An 18,678-nucleotide genomic window follows, 5' to 3' on the forward strand; every position below is an offset into this window, starting at 1 on the left:
TTTCATTTTGTTAAGCTAATATAAGTATGATATATTCTTCTACACATTTGGGCAAATGCCAGTACTATACAGACACATGCATTTTTAATATTGATCTTAGTACAACAGTGCTTTTTTTCTGGCATGCCTGTTTGTAAGCAATTAAAAGTAGACCACACTGATCCTAATCCTAAGGGCCAAAGAGTGTAGCTTGTCATTTAAGTTCAGCATCCACATGTCAGCTTCTTCTTTAAAGTCAGCCATCATAAAATGCGTAACTTATGAATGTGATAAACATAATTATATACAATAACCCAGTCTCCTCAGAAGCAAATATGTCACATCTAATGCCTGATGCACTTCCTTGAGATTCCACACATCCCTTCTCTCAGTGCATCCCCTTGTATACCTCCTATTATAGCTCTATCTGTAATTGAGTTTGCACTGAGCCCTGAATGCTCTGAAGTCCCAACAACTCCCCTCAGATGCACCTGTCATATGGGGCGCTGGTGGAGACTGAATGGCTGGTAGGGGGGCTGTAGTGGATTCGTGTTTCCTTGCAGTTGCTGTGGATGAAAGGAGACCATGTGGAGTTGAAAGCATGAACATGTATTTCACGGCAAAGGGAGGAAGAAGTGTAAAGAATTTGTTGAGAAAATGTCTTCCTCGTTTGTTGTTGACTCAGCAATAGTCACAGTTTTAAGACAACAATTAGCCTGACGTAAATATTTTTGGTGACATCAGGCAATGTCTGCATTAGTAGCTGTGTGGAGTCTTGCCATGTTCAACTTGAAAATTAAATATTCTGATTCAGCTTGTGATTGCAACTGCTGGATGTTTCAAGCTAGAGGGTTATCTTTCAATTAAATGTAACAGTAGATAAAACTATTTGGGGAGTCCTCCTTCCACAGCTGTCTGCTGAGCGTTATGGATATGTTTTGGGCTTGACGCAGTAAAGCATCAGTAATATAAAGTTCACCCAGTGACCTACCTGCTCTCACCACACACCCTGGATCTAAAATCAATGCTTGTTTCCTTTGTAGGTGCTCTCTTTTTCGGTGTGTAGTCCTGTTGATAGTCTTTTAAAAACAAACCACTAATAATTCAGATCAGAAAAGTCAGTGTTTGCTTTAATGATATTTAACGACTTACCCTGAGACACAGTTAATTTAGCCTGTGTTTAAAATTAATGAATTCCCTTCAAATTATTCAGACTTGCAGTCATCACCCCAGGAAGGCTAGAACTTTAATCAGTGTTATGAATCACTGATTGCTTATTAATTATTTTACCATTTGAATTTATGATTCGTAGGAAGGGAAGATTATCTTTGGGCTGGTTTTTAGATTTTATGAGGTGACAGATCAGTGATGTTTTTAGTGCTCGCACCAACTGTGGTGACAAGCAGTTTATTTGTGAATATAACTGTGTGCAGACGAACGACACAAGACTGTGCAACACCCACAAATGTGTTCTCAGTGTTTTCAGTTCCTTTCACAATCACATTGCAACCATGCTACGCCTTGAACACACAAGCAGTCCTTTGGATTGTAATGTAGTATGAAGTGAAAACACAAAGAAGTTCATGGTCAAGAAATAAAACAAACCCAGAACGCACTGTTGTTAGCTAAATTTTGTTAATTTAAAACAAGATAAACCTTTATATGTGTAATAAAATCACATTGTATTTTGAATTTTGTATTTATTTTGCAGATTGCACACAAAAAAACCTGCATAATACACCAACTCTTTCCTTAAAACCGCATATTAACCTAGTATCAGTGACGCTTGCTGTTCAGTTCCCATTTCCAAAGACTCTTAACAACTGTTTGCTGTAGGAGCACATACCGACTTAAACACACAGGTGTCACATTTCCTTTATACGCCATAGTTCTGTTCTTTATGAACCAGCAGAGATACACCACTGCTAAATAAATCTCCATGAATAGCCACACAGTGTGCAGCTCAGTATCTCACAGTGGAGGGGTTTGTTGCAGCCAGCGCTCCATTTCAGAAGTTAAAGGCAGGCCTGCACTGAATGATTCTCAGTCATGTGAGATTGTTTTGTTGTCGAGCGTGAGACACGTAGAGGTTTCATCCCGGAACTGGGAGTCAGTGCTCTGCTGTGGATGTGGATTGAGATGAGTATTAGATGCTCACACAGAACAAATAAGATGTAGATTAGGGTTTCCTTGATTTGTACAATTAATGACTTGCTCTATTCCTGTTTTTTCTCTTGCCTTTTGCACCGTACCTTGTGACTCACCTTGTGTTAGTTTTGCCCTTCTTTCTCCTCTTCCTCTCTGCCTCTCTCTTTCTCCCTGCTATCTCTGCCTGGCTGAAATCACTGCTGTGAGGCGAGTCGAAAGGGACTGTGTTGCAAGCCTGAATGCTCTCTGGCTGTGTCTGGCTGTGTCTTCCTCTCCCTTGTGAGGTGCACACAGGGCCCAGCTGGCAGCCCAGAACAGCCTGTTCAGCTGGAGAGTGGTAGGAAGGAATCAAAAAAAAGAAAAAGAAAAGACAGGCATAGGTTTCCAGCGTTCACATTTTTACACACGGATTGACGTAAGATATACTTGTTACAGATTCAGATACTTAACACCTGTTTTCAACTGTGACAAACCCCTGAGAGAGGTCACTCTTGTCAGTTATTTGGTCCCAAAATTAAAGTGTACTCTGCAGGACACACCTAGACTACATCAGCCTAAGTGCTGTTATGGCTCTGTGTGTCAAAAGGAACTGTCAGCTAAATTGGTGAAGTTCAGCCCAAACACACCAGACAACTTGCAATCCTGAAAAGTACAGTTTGGTGCCTGATTGCATCTTGTCACTAAATATGTGCTTGCTTAAACAATCTGTGATAGATGCTATTTATTTTAAAACCTGGCATGGTCAAAAAATATCACGCACTAAGTTTAAAGCAGCTAATGCAATTCATTGTGCATATGATGAACCTATGAAACAAAGCTACATATAATAAATTAAATGTTTTTGGCATCATTCAGGCAAAAATTGCCAAACTTTCTCTGGAGCTGCTTCTCAGATGTGAAGATTTGCAGGTTTTCTTTGCTATGAATGCTAGTAAATTGAGCAACTTTTGGTTTTACAAAAAATAAGCAACTTGAGTACATCATTGGGACAATAGGACATTTTATAAAGTAGGGCTGCAACTAACAATTAGGCTTATTTTCATTGTTGATTAATCTGCTGATTATTTTTTCGTTTATTCGTTAAGTTGTTTGGTTTATAAAATGTCAGAAAATGGTGAAAAATGTTGCCCAGTGTTTCCCAAAAGCCCAAAATGATATCGTCAAAAGTCTTGTTTTGTCCACAACCCAAAGATATTCAATTTACTTTTATAGAGAAGTAAAGAAACCAGAAAATATTCACATGTAAAAAGCTGGCATCATAAACCTTTGACTTTTTTTTCCCTTTAAAAAAGTTACTACACCGATAAATCGATTATTGCCAATTAGTTGGCGATTAATTTAATAGTGGACAACTAATCGATTAATTATTGCAGCTATATATAGTACATTATGGTAAGTTTAAATATTTTAATTGAAATTTTTTACATTTTACTTCCTTTAACTGAACATAGAAACTGAAAGAGCATTTGATAATATAAAACAATTAAGTTAAAAAAAAAAGGTAACTAGATAATAATGACAATAATCCTTAGTTACAGCTCTACCGTGAAATTTCAAAATTGACTAACATTTAAAGTGTAGCCTATGTCTTCTACTAACTCTTAGCCACCTCTTAGGCGTCTTATGCGTGTCTAAAAACGGTCTCTTGAGGGAAGTGCATATTGATATAGAGTGATAGTATTTTATTGAGGAAGTAATACACTGAAAACAACCATCTGAGAACCAGAATTAACTCTCAGAAGCCTATGCTGAAGTGCCTTAAACCTGTTTATCACTAGCTATACTACCTCAGTTAACATTTTCCTAATGATTTTATGGTCTCTAAATTGCTAGTTCCATTTTTTTTCAGATACGGCATGATGTTTGTTTTGTAAATTATGATCAAATTAAGAATAAAATAGACGGTAAAGCAGGGTATGCTTTAGGGCATGGCTACCTCAGTAAATGACAAGGCACTATATACAGGTGTACTAGGTTCTCAGTTGGATCCACCCCTCACTACTCCAGAGCTCCATCCTCTTGTCCAAATATGGTCACTTGTGGCACCAAAAAACCAAGATGCCAAATTCTATAATTCAGAAAGGTCACCCACAAACCAGTGGGTGCACCACAGTGGCTACATCCCCTTCTTTTACACAGTTTATGGTATCAACACCTTTGCTAAAGGTAGTTTGCACCCAGTCAACCACTGGAGATGGCGAAGATCTTGTTGTCATGGTGATACACACAACAGTGTTCCATTAGAGGAAACTTGCTTCCTACTTCTTTTCTGTTCTCATCTCATCTGCTTTCTAACATGGGGAATTATCAGAGGACAGTCAAAGAAAAGGGGAAAAGATTTACAAAGAATTTGCAAACATTTACAACACTGAATAAATGAAACAGAATCTAGTGGGGGGAAAGAAAGGGTGTGGCTGGAGAGAAAATGGTGAGATGGAATGAAGAAAGGGTCTGCAGCTCTGGTTTTCTGCACTCCAAAACAAGCTGGTGCCATCGAGCACAGTGCAGGGAATGAGATGTGCAAAAAATTGAAAAGTATGACTTTGTTGAAGCTCAAGAAAGTTCTCTCACAAGCCAGAAATGTCCGCCAATTTAAGACATTTAGGAACCTTTTAAGCCTTAGGTAGGACATTCTGCAGCTAATTCTGTAACATCAGTAGTGTGATAGGCAATGGATTGTGTGTCTCGCTGGAAACGTACCAAGGCACTGAAAAGGTTGATAACGAACAGTGTAGCTTGGCAGGAGCAGGCAGAGGGCTGTTGCTGAGGCTCCGGAGGAAAGAAGGGTGACAAGGCGACCATTATAAGCCTGTTTGAGCCGCCAGCTAGTCAAAGACACAGAGTATGAGGTCTGCGTGTGCATGCACATGTGTGCCTGTGGGTGAAGGCCTATTTGTGTTCATAATACAGCTGCTTGTGCGTATGTCCGTGAAACAGTACTTTCTTTTCTGTCGATGCATGCATATGTGCGTCTCTGCACGACTGCATAGGCTCATAGAGTTTTCAGTGTTTGCTGCTTGGAACATGAATGCAATAGTGAGGCTGATTGTCATCTCTCTCAGATAACACCACATGTTGTAAAGTCTCGGCATTTACATTGCTCTCTAGGGAAATGGTTGACTCAAGGGTTACAAAGTAGTGATCTACTTTAAGTATGGTTTATCATGGCCAGAAAAGGGATTGGCCTCTGTCTCATTTTTTTTCTAAACACAGTATTTTACTGAGATATTCATGTTTCTCTTGGGGTGGGTAAGTTAATAACTCATAATTTAAGCATGAGGACTATCTAAGCATGTAGAAAGGCGCTAGAAACTCAAAGTTCATCAACACTGAATCTGAGGATGAAGAACTAGACTAATAACTCAGAGGACAAGTGTGCTAAAAATGGAAAGCAGCTGCCTTTGAGCCAAAAGTAGAGTAAACATCTGCATGTCTCCTCAAGATTAAAAGCCTGAGAAGATCAGAAGGAGGATGAGAAGTGATGCAAATTTCTCTCTTGGATTTGATTACTTACTCAGATGCTTTTTCTTTTGGACTGGCGGGTTTACTATTGTCTATCGGCTTTACACTGAAATTTGTATTTCATACGTATGAAGAAATTTGTGACAGTTGCTAGACTGAACATCCGAGCAGGTAATAGGGTGGGCCCAACATGAAACGGGCTGTCAGTCAGTCCCAGTCTGTACACAACAAACAGTCCTGAAAAGAGGTTTCATCAGGAGCTTCAAGATGAGTTGTCAATGCTCACTGAAAGCATTGTTTTAAAAGGGTAGATGTTGAATCACTGCAGTGCTCGGCCTATATATAAAAGCTTAAGTAACCATGCTATCCAAGTGATATAACCAAATGTTCTGTTCTGCATTAAAGGCCATGCTGAAAGTCATTATGATAAACAAAGCAATCGCCTGTTCCTTTTCAGATGTTTATATTTATGCAACAGCATTTGGTAACCATGGTAACGCCGATGAACATGAGCACCAGCATTTTCTGATGATGTAAGGAAGTGACAAGGAGGTAAACAGCGGTGTGTCGGCTTGTGTGTTATGTGTGTTTAAGCAGCTCCATGTTAAACAGGGTTCCCATGGGTGCCTGATATCCTTCAAAGTGTGTCGATTGGAGGAAGAAGAAAAAATCAAGGCCTTGAAAGTTTTTAAAAACATACATGAATAGACATGGGTCATTGAAAGTGCTTGAATATATTTGGGTAAGAATAGAAACTGATGTTCTCTTAAAACAGTGATGTCAGTAAAAATTATCTTTTTAATGGTTGTCTGTGAGCTTCTGTAAAGTCTGCTAGTTCTCTATAAAAAGTCTCAGTGTTGTAATAGTAATAAACCTTGATCCATTTATGACATGTTGGGCCCTTGTGTTTGAGGAAATTGGGCCTGGAAAGTCCTTTAAAAGTCATTGAATTTGATGTTGAACAAGGTGTGGAAACCCTGATTGAAAAGTGAGTAGTGAGTTTCTGTCAACTGTAGACAGAATGCTCATAATCAGTTATTTCCTTATGGGCTCCTTGTGATACTAGAGAAGTACAGTCAGGTTCTGTCCCTTACTGGTCTTTTATTTCCCCCCAGGGGTCTATGTAGAGCCAATGATGCAGGATGACAGTCACCAAAACATGAGTGAATCCAAGTGCTGGGTGATATGGACAAAAATTCATATCTCGGTTGAATGGCGATACACGATATCTTCGTATTTTCTATGAAATGGGGAACATGTTTTCAGTTGCAAGTCAAAGCCACATTTGAGATGTCACAAGTAGTTTTATAAAAACAGACTGTGATCAAAATAAAATGCAAAGACAGGGATTTTATTCCCCTGTTTGAAAATATGCAGCTGCACAACAGTTACACCTCCAAAATACTAGTCGGCGACGGAAGTGAGGTAAAGTTTAGTTGATTCAAAACACACATTAAACATGGCTTAATAGAGACAATTTCAAACACAAGTACACAAATCGGCTTCATTATAACTCGCACTATTCACAGACAAAGCACTTGTCTTTTGCTGGACATATTTTCCCCACAAATACAACATGCTTATGTTATTAGCAAAAGCCTATGGCATTTCACATTATATAAATTAGCCTAGTGGTTAGCGAACCTTTCCTGTACTCATATGAAGCCAGGGACAACAGCAACATTTAACAAAGGTATCGTTACAATATTCGGCTCCATTACAACTCACAAGGTTCACTGACAAAACAACTGTCTTATACTAAACACGTTTTCCAAGCAGATATAACATACTATCTTTAATAGCACAAGCCTGTAGCAATATATCGTACATAGTCGTTATATGGCCCAGCCCTTGCTGAATTCTGTCAGTCCATATGACTTCTTAATTACTCCTCTTGGGTCATTTGTAATAACTCAGTGTGAACACAAAGTAGACAACGACTGAAAGGCAACTTCTTGTTTTCTAGGTCTTGAACCAAACCACAATGTGAGACCGATCCTTAAGTTATAGGACTCCACTGAGTTGTGTAGTTTTAGGGTGCTTTTACACCTGTAGTTCAGGATATGGGGAAAAAAGTATATATATACAATGTTGTGTTCCTGTTCACACTGACATCTTAGAAACGGACCAAGAGGAATAAACCGCGTTTATTGGACAGTTTTGGCAATTGTCATTCTGTATCATCAGGACCCACATTGGGAAATCAAATTCTAGTGACTTTCATGCTTCTGATGTGTATGTTTATGTTCTTTGGTTTCATAAAGAGCTCACGAAAAACTAACCGACTACAAGCATTATTATCACTAGACTGCAAATTAACTGCATGTAATGGATAATGACTAACAGGTTGAGACAGGACGTAAAGGAGACGTCTTGTACAGTAATGTTTCGGGGCTTATTAGTGTGGGATCACTGTCAAATACTTTTTAATGGAATTAATGAACTGACAAAGTACTTAAAGTCAGATACATGCACAGTTGTTTTAACAGCTTTTGACATTATTAATCAGGGAAAATACTCACATTGATGTTGCGTTACTATGGTTACCAATCCTTATCAGTTACAAGATTGCTTCTTGAACAGTTTTTATGATTGGTTAGGTGTAAAGCATGCTTAGAGTCTATATTGTCATTGTTAAACACAAGCGTTAGGGGTCAAAGGGTGACTGTTTTCTGCTTGACCTAACACTATAGCATGTTTCACAGTAAAAGAGGCTATGACAAATCATTGTATGCTATGACCCTGTTTCTGAACTTCAGTTTTGCAATACAAGTGAAAAACAACACCCAGGACTGTTTGAGGAATAATACCAGTCGCTCATTTCCTGAATTTGCTTTGAAAAGATAAAGAGAACAAGCCTAAGCTGTCAGTTTATGTAACTCCATTTGTGTTTGGTAGCCTCATAATAACATTCAAGATGTTGTAAAACCTTGTAGTCACACGGAGATAGCTACTTATATTGGGGTATACTGGGTCAGTATAACAATGTTATCATAAGTAATGCACATTATTAACTGCTTTGACCTTTCTGCTGTAGACCTTTTTTTCCTATTACTTTTCCATTGTTTGGCCTGCTTTGAATAGGAAGGGCGGGCGTTTGACAGGAGAGCAAAGTGGAAGAAACAGCAACTGAAACCTTTAGAAGAATGTAGGAGTGCAAGGGCAGCCCTTATTTGAGAGCAATGAGGGCTGAGGAAATAGAAGATTGCAGAGGGATAGATAAGGAGGGTATGAAGAAGAAAAGAGTGGAGAGAGAGAGAGAGAGAGATGGGAGAGAATGAAAAGGGAGTGGAGAGGGGGAACGGCCAGAAATAGCTTGTTATGGTCTCTTGTTGAACCTCTGCCAGAACCTTCTGTTGCGCCTTTCTTCCTGTGTTACACACAATGCCACCTCCCTTTTACCTCATTACCTAACTGTAGAACTTATTTTGTTTGAAAAACTAGTTCTTACCTTAATTTTTCCCCCTAATGTCAAACCTAAACTCACTAAATATGCTAATTTTGATGCTGAGGTGATTTTTGACTTTGCTCCTAGAGGTAAAAGTGAAAATATTTTCTTTTATCTTTCTTTTTCTTGCTTTCCTTGCTCACTTGCTCCTTGAACCTTACTTCCTCTTACTAAGTCTTCTCTCTCAGCCCAGTCACCAGAGGAAAATGTTGGAATTGTATGTTTCTGCAAACCATAATTATGTTACATTTGCATGTTTCATATGTACCATATCAACGTTTCTTAAGTGACGTTGTAATGAGCGGACTTTGTCATCAGGTGATGTAGGGCACCTGCCAAGCTGCAGACCACTGTTCTAGACCAACAAACAAAAAAAACGGTCTCTGTCTTTTACAGAGACAGCGATGCATTTCCTGCTGGGACAGTGCCATGAGAAGTGGTTGTTTCCTCTTTTTTTTTTTTACCGTGGGGATTGTGCCATCAAAAATGGGGATTTAAAGCCAAAACACGATCTTTCCTAACCATAACCAAGTGGTTTTTGTACCTAAATCTAACCACATGTTAATCACAGTGTTGTTAAAACATAAGCCCTATTTCCACCAAACACTTTCGGTATGGTACCTTTGGAACCAAAAGTAACCCTTCAGACATGGGACCTAGACCCAAGTGTTTCCACAGCAAATAATGCTCTTAAATGTGGGTGGGGTTGTTGTCACTCACTGCTCCATCCAGCACTCACTGTATTTCCTCATTACTGGTGACACAGAGGGAAGTCTGCACCTTGGCGCCATTGATACCATCCACAACTTTTCACAGTGGAAATGGAGTGCAGTACGGTTCCGAACCATACTGCACTCCTTGGTTGAAACGGGGCTATTAGGAACAAAAAGCTTTATTAAATGGGGCATCGGTGGCTTAGTAGATAGAGCAGGCTCCCGGGTTGGAGTCCAGCCAGTGGCCCTTTGCTGCATGTCATCCCCTCTCTCTCTCTCCCCCTTTCACACTTGGCTGTCCTGTCCATTAAAGGCAAAATGCCCAAAAGAATATCTTAGAAAAAAAATTCTGGGTTGTTTCTCCTGTCATTACCTGTCCTCACAAATAAAGGTATAATTTTTTAGAATTTATGCTTAGGTCAGTTTTGCTAACTTTCTTTGATTAGTCACACAATGTCATATTTAATAGGTCATTGTAAGCATTTATCTTCTGCCAAAGTGTGATGTTATGCTGAAATTTCATTGATGGATTGATGGAGGGAGCTGGAATGAAATGCAGAGTGAAGGATGAGCAGGCAATGTAGTGTTTCCCACAGGATCCAGGTTATTTGTGGTTGTGGTAACCATGCACTGAGAGGTGCATACAATGCAATTAGCACATTCAGTGCATCACTTTTGTGTGTTTAGGTGATATATTTCCAGTGTATGTGGTGGTGGGGGACCACAATTTAATGTTTATCAGGAGAAATACTGACATGAAGTAGATGGATGTTTGTGGCAAGCTGGCTCGTTTGTAATTCCTCACTTCCATGTGCGTGTTTCTTTTTCAAAATGACACTTGCATCACCATGGCTTTGCATTGATCGGACTATTTTGCAAATACCTCTCCTTTATTCTGCTGAGATAGACAGATTTGCAACACATGACCCACAGATCCTCTTTTGCTCTTTTCTGCGTCTGTACTTCTGTAGCTCACTCTCTTGTTTATCACTTTCACTTGAACTAAGCCTTTTTGCTTAACCTTTCCTTTCACTCTCGATTTTCTCGTAACCTTCCTCCCCCAGCTTCCTCAAAGTTTCCTAAAGGTGTTAAGAAATCCTCCAAAGCAATAATTGTGACTGGTTTCATTTTGTGAGAGGGTTAGTTTCTAAGTAGCCAAGTTTCCAGTTGCCTTTTAAAAGATGCCTTTCATGGATTTCATCACATCATAACTGTTTTCTGCTTCTTTTCTTTCTTTATTTTTTTCTTTTTCTAGGTGATTTTGCTCATCATCTCCCACCGCTCTCTCCTCCCGTCTTCCATTCATGAGCAGCGTGGCTGAGTTTAACAGCGGCAGCCATGGATGACAAGGGCTCGGTGGGGAAGATTAGCGTGTCCTCGGACTCAGTGTCCACTCTCAACAGTGAGGACTTTGTCCTTGTGTCCCGGCTGGGGGACGAGACACCCTCCTCCACTAATAATGGTAGTGATGACGAAAAGACAGGACTGAAGGTAAGGATGGTTGGGTGTAGGTATGGACGGAGGTGCGAAGGAGAGAAGGGAGACTTCAGAGCTGTACTGGTCAGAGTCAAAATGACGAGTATAGAGGTCTGTTGACATTTACTGTGGTAACACCCTCAAGGGCATAAATAATTTCCTAAAATGCTGCTGACTGTGAATTTCATGACTATGCTCAGAACTTATAATGGTCACAATCTGGTCCTGATTACATAAGAAAAATTACAGCCTCTGTAAAGCAATAGTTATTTTCAAAGTTCTAGTAGGAGGCCAGAGTGCACTGCCAACTAAATGTCGTCATATGAGCACTCTTTTTTTGTAATATCTCAGGACCCTCAGCGTGCTTTACCAAAACATCTTGATATCTATTTAATCTTCACCAATTTGTCATCAGTGTAACTTATTAAAATTGCAGGTCAGGGGTCACAGTCCATACATATCCCATCGTTAACAGGTTGTGTTCATGACAGCTCTCGTCCATCTTTTTAAACATGCAGTCTCACACTCTAACCACAAGGCTAACCATTTCTTGTTTTGCTTTTTCCCCACATTTCCACTCTACCTTCTTCTCATAGTCAGTCTTAGATGTGTGTGTTTCAAGTGTGATTGTCCGTCTCCATTTTGCTTCTGATTATAAGAAAGCCCTTAATCGTTGCACATCACTAGAAATCGAGAGCACGTTATCACAGGCTTTGGTTGTAGTGAAGAATTTGTTGTCTTCCACTGAAAGGTGTCATCTTTGCAAGTCTGGAGAAAACACTCTTTTTGTGTGTGAGCTGAAAGTGTAAGACAAGTCAGCTGATATTTTACCAGTTTGTCATTCAGTGTCTGAAAAGCTGACTACTTAACTTCGGGAGAACATCTACAGTCGATCAGCTGCTTCTGTTAGTATACAGCTTGTGCTATTGTACCACGGTATGTCTGACATACAGTATGCCCTCTGCACTTCAGTTAGCACTCACTCAGCAGATATTAGTTTACAAACAGTTTGTCGATGCAGCTGCGAGCTCATTGAACTCATTGTCTGGGAAAATAATGGCGTTTCGTGACCGGGGTGTGTCCTAAGACTTTCTGAGGAAATGTAGCTACCAGCCACCATCCTGTGTGCGTCCCTAATGGGTTCAGGTTTCTCTCCTCTCCTCTCCTCTCCTCTCCTCTCCTCTCCTCCCCTCCCCTCCCCTCCCCTCCCCTCCCCTCCCCTCTCCTCTCCTCTCCTCTCCTCTCCTCTCATATTTCACTTTCACTTTACTAGTTATAACACCTCCTTTTATTGAATTTACCTAAGTAGCTGGCTTGCATGTTCATACTGTGTCCATTATGTTGTTACTGTACTCTACCTGTTTCTTTGTAATGTGATTGACTTGATGTTGCAATGATACCAGAAGATGGCGCCAGCAGAGCACGGATATTGCAAAGTCGGTTGATAGGAAGACGTCACACATTTTTCCTGTTATGTGCTGTGCTTGAAGATGAGAGAATTTGGTTTTGTATACAGCTTGAGTACAGATTGCACTTATTTTAATGGCAAACTGAGATGAGGTGTCTGTTTTAGCGGCAGCTGTCTGTCCGCTGTCAGAGGGAGCAGAAGCAGTACCCCACGCACATCCACTGTTCTCAGTATGTAGTGGTGAAATCACTCCATTCACTGACACTTGGTCATCCAGACATCATGTATTGGTTCTCGCCGACACACTCTTGTGCACATTTCCCTCCCAGTCAGCCCATCCAGTCAGAGAGGGGTCAGTGTGTCTAAACTTGTTGTTTGTTATGCAGGTGATTTCTGAGGAAGGGGTCAGCTTTAAGGTCAGTCTCTTCTCTCGCTATCTTTCCACTTTTTCTCTCTTCGTTTCTCTCTCTTGCTTGTATCTTTCTATTTTCCGCTCTTTCTGTGATGTGATTCCGTGGTGATTCTGTCTGTGATTATTTGTGCTCTCTGTATTTTTGCCGGCTGTTGAGTGATGGCCCTAGCCAGTGTTTTTTATCACTCAGGTTTTGATGATGGTAGTGATAGATATTCTCATGTGTAGGGCTGTGGTTGTATCTGACAGTTTCCCAGGCTTTTAGTACTACCTGTAAATCACAAGGCCCACCACAGTTGCATAGTGATGCAGTTATGTCAGATGTGTGCACCTAAATATAGTCAGTCTTCAAATGATACCCCCCCCCCCCCCCCCCCAAATGGCACTAGAACTCTTAACATAGACATTGTAGCTGTAGTATCCATCCTGCATTAGATAATTCCTTAAGTCTAACAGCATTGAACAAATAACCATATAGCCCCGAGTAACTGATATTATGTATGACTGTCTATACATGGAAAGCCTACTTGGAAAATTAAACCTGAATATTTAACCATGCAGTAATAACACATATCACGAAGGCTGAGAAATATCTATTCGTAAAGCTTCAACTCCCCAAATGGTCATTTGTATAACAGTTACTCACCCTGTGCTACAATGAATTTGTGAAGAAAACTTTGTTGCTCTTGCATGCCTCCCTGGTGAATAAAGAATCCAAAATAGGAGAAATTTCATGATGAATTGAAGTCGTAGGGGTCCACGTTTAACAACAGCAAAACTATATGAAGTATTCTGTTTAAAAAGTCTTACACAACTCATGCAGCATAAATCAAGTCTCATTTATGCAGGTGCATGCTCAGTACTTCCCAAGCACATGCTTTTTTGCTAAAACCTTAGTATTTAAAACTGAACTAAAAGTGAAACTTGTCTAAGATTCTTCAAAGCCAGTTTTAATTTTACCTCACTCAATACGGGAGCTGCTGGTCTACCACTTGCATCTTAGCTTGTTTGTTTTACTGTGTGACTTTGGTGTTTTAAGGGTAAGTTTGGATTCACCAAGGTCACACAATAACACAAACAAACTAACTGATTGAGGTAGCGGTAGACCAGCAACTCCCACGTTCAGCAAGGTAAAATTGCTGTTTTTGTTAATGGAGTTTGGCTTTGAAGAGAGCACAGATAAGCTTCACTTTCAGTTTATTTTTAAATGCTCAGGTAGTGAAAATGCATGTGTTTGGAAAGTACTGGGCATACAACTGGATAAACGAGACTTTGATTATACTGCACAAACAATGTAAGAGGCGGTACACATGCTGCGCCTTTAACCGCTTGGAAAAGGTGAGGTCATGCACTGGGCATTGTGCCTTTTTTGAGCCAGCTTTCAGGAGTGCGGCAGTAGGTTGCATCTGAGGTTGCTAAGCAACCTTAACAAGTAGTGTATCATAGCTTATTTACCTGAAATCCTGAGTGCAGAGCTGATCTTCTTCTAGGCGCTGTTTAAAAGTGTGTGAGCATATCGCCCATGGCACACCAAAATGACCAACTTTTCCATATTTACGAAAGAACAGAAAGATATATGTCGGCTGTTATTGGTTGTTCCTCTTCACATGACATGCGGTGTGCGCTGCTGCGTTCCAAAAGTTGAACTTGGTTTATCTCAAAGTGCAGCCGTTGCGCCCTGAAAAACAGGCACTCGAGAGTGCGTGAGTGCTGTGACGGCGTTGTTCTGGTGTTTGAGCACGGCTGCCGTGCATCTTCATTGAAAATCATGAATTTGAGGGTGCAAAAAAACGCAGTATGTGTACAGTTGTAAACAGATGCTTTAATATGGTCTTGTTGTTGTTCAGTGTGGACACTGTGGAGGCATGCGAGAAAAACAAATTCACAATTCAGTGTAACACTGGGTAAGGAATTTAAATACAAATAGTAATTTGGGGTGGGTGAAGTATTCCTTTAATTCTCCGTTCCTTTTTAATATTGTTCAGCACAGCAGTGTCCTCTGCAGCTTAGGTCTGCTCTCCATTTCTTACCTAACATCCGGCTGCTGCCAGCAGGCAGAGAAAATGGGGCCTTGCCTCCTTTTGTGGCACCTCATGATTTGTCTGGCCTTAAGTTTGCTCTTTGATCACTATCTCTTACCTTAAAATAAGCTCCACAGTTAGTGTTGGCATGGCTCATCTAATGTCTTGATACAGGTGTTTCACAACTCAAACTCACATGTCTACTAATCACTAATATTGAATGAAATGTAATGAAGATGTTCAGGACCTCTCTCCCCTTTAAACACACTGCAGTCACATCAAGTGAATTACAAAATCACTATAAAGGGTACAGCCACTGCTGGAAGAGAAAATTGTAATGTAGTTGAAGATTAGTTTAAATTCAGTGTGTTAGGGTGATAACTACAATGATTTTTTTTCAGCATCTGTTCTTGTGTGTTATTGTTTTCTTATACTCAATGTTTTTATTTTCATGCCTCTTTTTGTCCCTGCTCCTTGGTGTGGTTGGGTTCATGTCTGTTTCTGTGTGCGTGTGTTTCTCCTCCTCCCTGTGTGCGTATCAGATTGTGGGGAATGGAAGTGAGCAGCAGCTCCAGAGGGAGTTAGAGGATGTCCTCATGGACCCATCAGTAGCTGACACCGGGCTCAGATCAGAAGCAGGAATGGACAGCCTCGGTGGGGGAGACCACGGCCCACTTCCCACTACAGCGTCACCTGTACCGCCAGGCGCTGACCCTCTGAGCGCAGTGCCACCACCCAAGTTGGAGATGGTGCTTCCTGTTCAGACGGCTCAGGAGAGTGAGCTGAATGAGAGGTCGTACAGAGGTGAGCCGTGGTGCCACTTTTCTTATCCTCTTTTCTTGCGACTGCCTAATCTCACACAATGGCTCTTATCATCAGCTTATAGATGTGTTTCTAAGTCATTCAGAGTAAAATCACAGAAACACCCAGGTCTCTTAATCATACAGCACACTCAAAGTCTTTCCGCTTCCCTCGATGCCTCTTTATCTTCGTAGTAGATGACTCTTGCCATTTCCTTTTCATTTACTTGTCACCCTTATTCAGTTGTGGCATTAATTTTACAGACTGACATGGCTGTTGAGCTTCTCACTATCTCCTCTCCTACTAGACATAAAATCATAGTAGGAGTTTTAAAATAATCAAATCGTTTCTTCTACTCTCTTTCCACCCCTCTCCCAATCTGTTACCCCTCTGCAGCAGACGAATCATCATCAGATGGTAGTCCTAGCAGTCCCATCCCAGATGAGGACAGTGTTGTGTTCAGCCAGCTGACATATCTGGGGTGTGCCTCTGTCAACGCCCCCCGCAGTGAGGTAGAGGCCCTCCGTATGATGAGTATCCTCAGAGGGCAGTGCCAAGTCCCTCTGGATGTCACACTGTCCGTGCCAGGCGTGTCTGAGGGCACTGTCAGGTAGGGGGAACATATGGATTATTGGTTACAATTTGACAGTGTACTGTAACATACATGAGAGTACATAAAACATGCATACTTGGAGAACACAAACACACATGACAGATCTCATCCTGCAGCAGCAACTTTGAAGATATCTTACGGCCACATTTTTATTGATATTGTAACAGGTTGCTGGACCCCAACGCCAGTACAGAGATCGCCAACTACCCTATCTACAAGATTCTGTTCTGTGTGCGAGGCCATGATGGCACACCAGAGAGCGACTGCTTTGCCTTCACTGAGAGCCACTTCAATGCTGAGATCTTCAGGATCCATGTGTTCCGCTGCCAAATCCAAGAAGCGGTGAGGAGTCAGTCATTAACTGATTGTTGATTGTTTAATTTATGTGCAACTGCAGTATGTTTACTGAAGATTCATTTAGTGGATAGGTTCAAATTTTTCATGCCTCTGCGCTGGCGACAGTCTTGGCCAGAGGCATTACGTATTTGGTGGTCGAAGGTCAAGGCCCCATTTGAAGCATTGTCTACTGTCATGGCTACCACTCAGTCTCTTATCCTGCGTCTCTGGTAGTCCACCACAAACTGTTTCATTTTGCTGATATTAAGCTGCAAGTGATATTTGTTGTACCATGTGATAAGCTCACTCTCAGTCCTCTGTACTCTTCTGTAAAAATAGCCTCCAAGTAAAGACAGCATGTTTCTCACTGGAAAATATTCCCTGGAATCACACATGTCAATATAGTTAACTTATATTTCAGCAAAAAAAATACACTAGATACCTTTTATTAAATTTCCCAGAGGTCTTCACTACATGTATTATGTAAATCTGGACCTGTACATAACTGTATATAAAACCAGACGACATCTTGATCACCCCCTGGTGGCTGGCTGCAGCACAGGTCATAAAGTCTGCCCTCTCCATGTAAGTGGATGGGACATGGGCCAGCCTGAAACTCAAATTACCCATCAAATACATTTTTCTCCAAGAAGGTTTCTGTCATACAAGGTAGTTTTTATCAGGCTGCTGTATGTTCAAGAATTTGTTTTTCTGATAAGTTTGGTTTTAATTAGTTATTTAATGTCATATTACAGGGATTTTACAACATGATTGACAACTGTGAGCCAGTTGGTGGGCTTACATTCAGTGGTGCTGCTCGTTATTGATCAGATGGGTATAAGGGTGGGAAACTCGATTCTGCAAAGATTGCTAATATGTAGGCTGTGGCTCCGAATGACGTTACCAAAGCAAGATGGCAGCAGCTGTATCCAGGATATTTTAGCTTAACTTCTGTACAGTGAGGGGATGTGGAGATGCATCGTCCATCTTTATATACAGTGTATGGTCCAGACAGACATGGATGTAAACTGCGTGTAAACTGATCGGTGGAGGCACACAACCACAAGGCAGTACTACTAGTTTAAGTATTAAATAGAAAGTTTGTCTCTCATCACATCCATTGGGAGCACATCAGTAAGGAATCTTTTAAAGGCCATTTACTTCAAGCACTTTCCTTTTATTTACTTCAAGCAAAACCTGTATCAATGTTAAATGTTCAAATAGGACTTCTGGAAGTGTCTGTACAGGTGTGGCAGCACGTCCATCAGATCTGACACCAGGAAGTATTCCTCCATGGCTTTCCTGACATGTGTTTTAAGTCAGACGTGAATAATTGCAAACCTATCATTTAACCCAAACTCACATGATCATTACCATCATCAACCCTTGTGTTTTCAGAGGGAAAATTGACTGAGGATTAAAGTATTACGGCACTGCACTGAATTTCCATTCATACGGGCATAAGAATATATGATACATGACCACAGCTAGGGATGCACGACGATAGCGGCATGTCATCGGTATATTGGTATATATCGGCATATATCGGTATATTACCTATATTGGCTTTAAAATGAATTATCATAATCGGCCAACATGCTTTTTCTTATTTTGCACAATAAATTAATATTACATGCAAAAGTATCGTATTTCATGACTCCATCTGCGGGTGGGCTGTCACGCAAAGAGTATGAACGTATAATATGATATTAATTCCAATACAAAAGAGACTTGATGATCACTAAAATTAGGTGGGGAAAAAAGTGGATATATAAACATTGGTATCGGTTATCGGCAAAATAAGTTGTTATAAATTGGCATTGGATATTGGCAAAAAAATCCAATATCGTGCATCCCTAAA

The 18,678-nt window shown here is 40.6% G+C and overlaps 1 protein-coding gene across 2 annotated transcripts in view; it reads left to right on the top strand.

The window, feature by feature from the left end:
- The window catches only part of rabgap1 (RAB GTPase activating protein 1), a 104,627-nt gene that overhangs the window by 2,010 nt on the left and 83,939 nt on the right, over window positions 1–18,678 (top strand). The window contains exons 2-6 of one of the 2 annotated variants that reach the window (XM_033647397.2): window positions 11,006–11,241; window positions 13,021–13,050; window positions 15,610–15,871; window positions 16,265–16,478; window positions 16,649–16,823. In XM_033647397.2, the coding sequence (XP_033503288.1) occupies window positions 11,089–11,241; window positions 13,021–13,050; window positions 15,610–15,871; window positions 16,265–16,478; window positions 16,649–16,823 (834 nt within the window). In that variant the 5' untranslated portion in view covers window positions 11,006–11,088. The remainder of the gene's footprint in view (window positions 1–11,005; window positions 11,242–13,020; window positions 13,051–15,609; window positions 15,872–16,264; window positions 16,479–16,648; window positions 16,824–18,678) is intronic. The other variant, XM_033647398.2, reaches the window with a different exon arrangement.

Source organism: Epinephelus lanceolatus, chromosome 19 (assembly GCF_041903045.1).
Source record: "Epinephelus lanceolatus isolate andai-2023 chromosome 19, ASM4190304v1, whole genome shotgun sequence".
NCBI lineage: Eukaryota > Metazoa > Chordata > Actinopteri > Perciformes > Serranidae > Epinephelus > Epinephelus lanceolatus.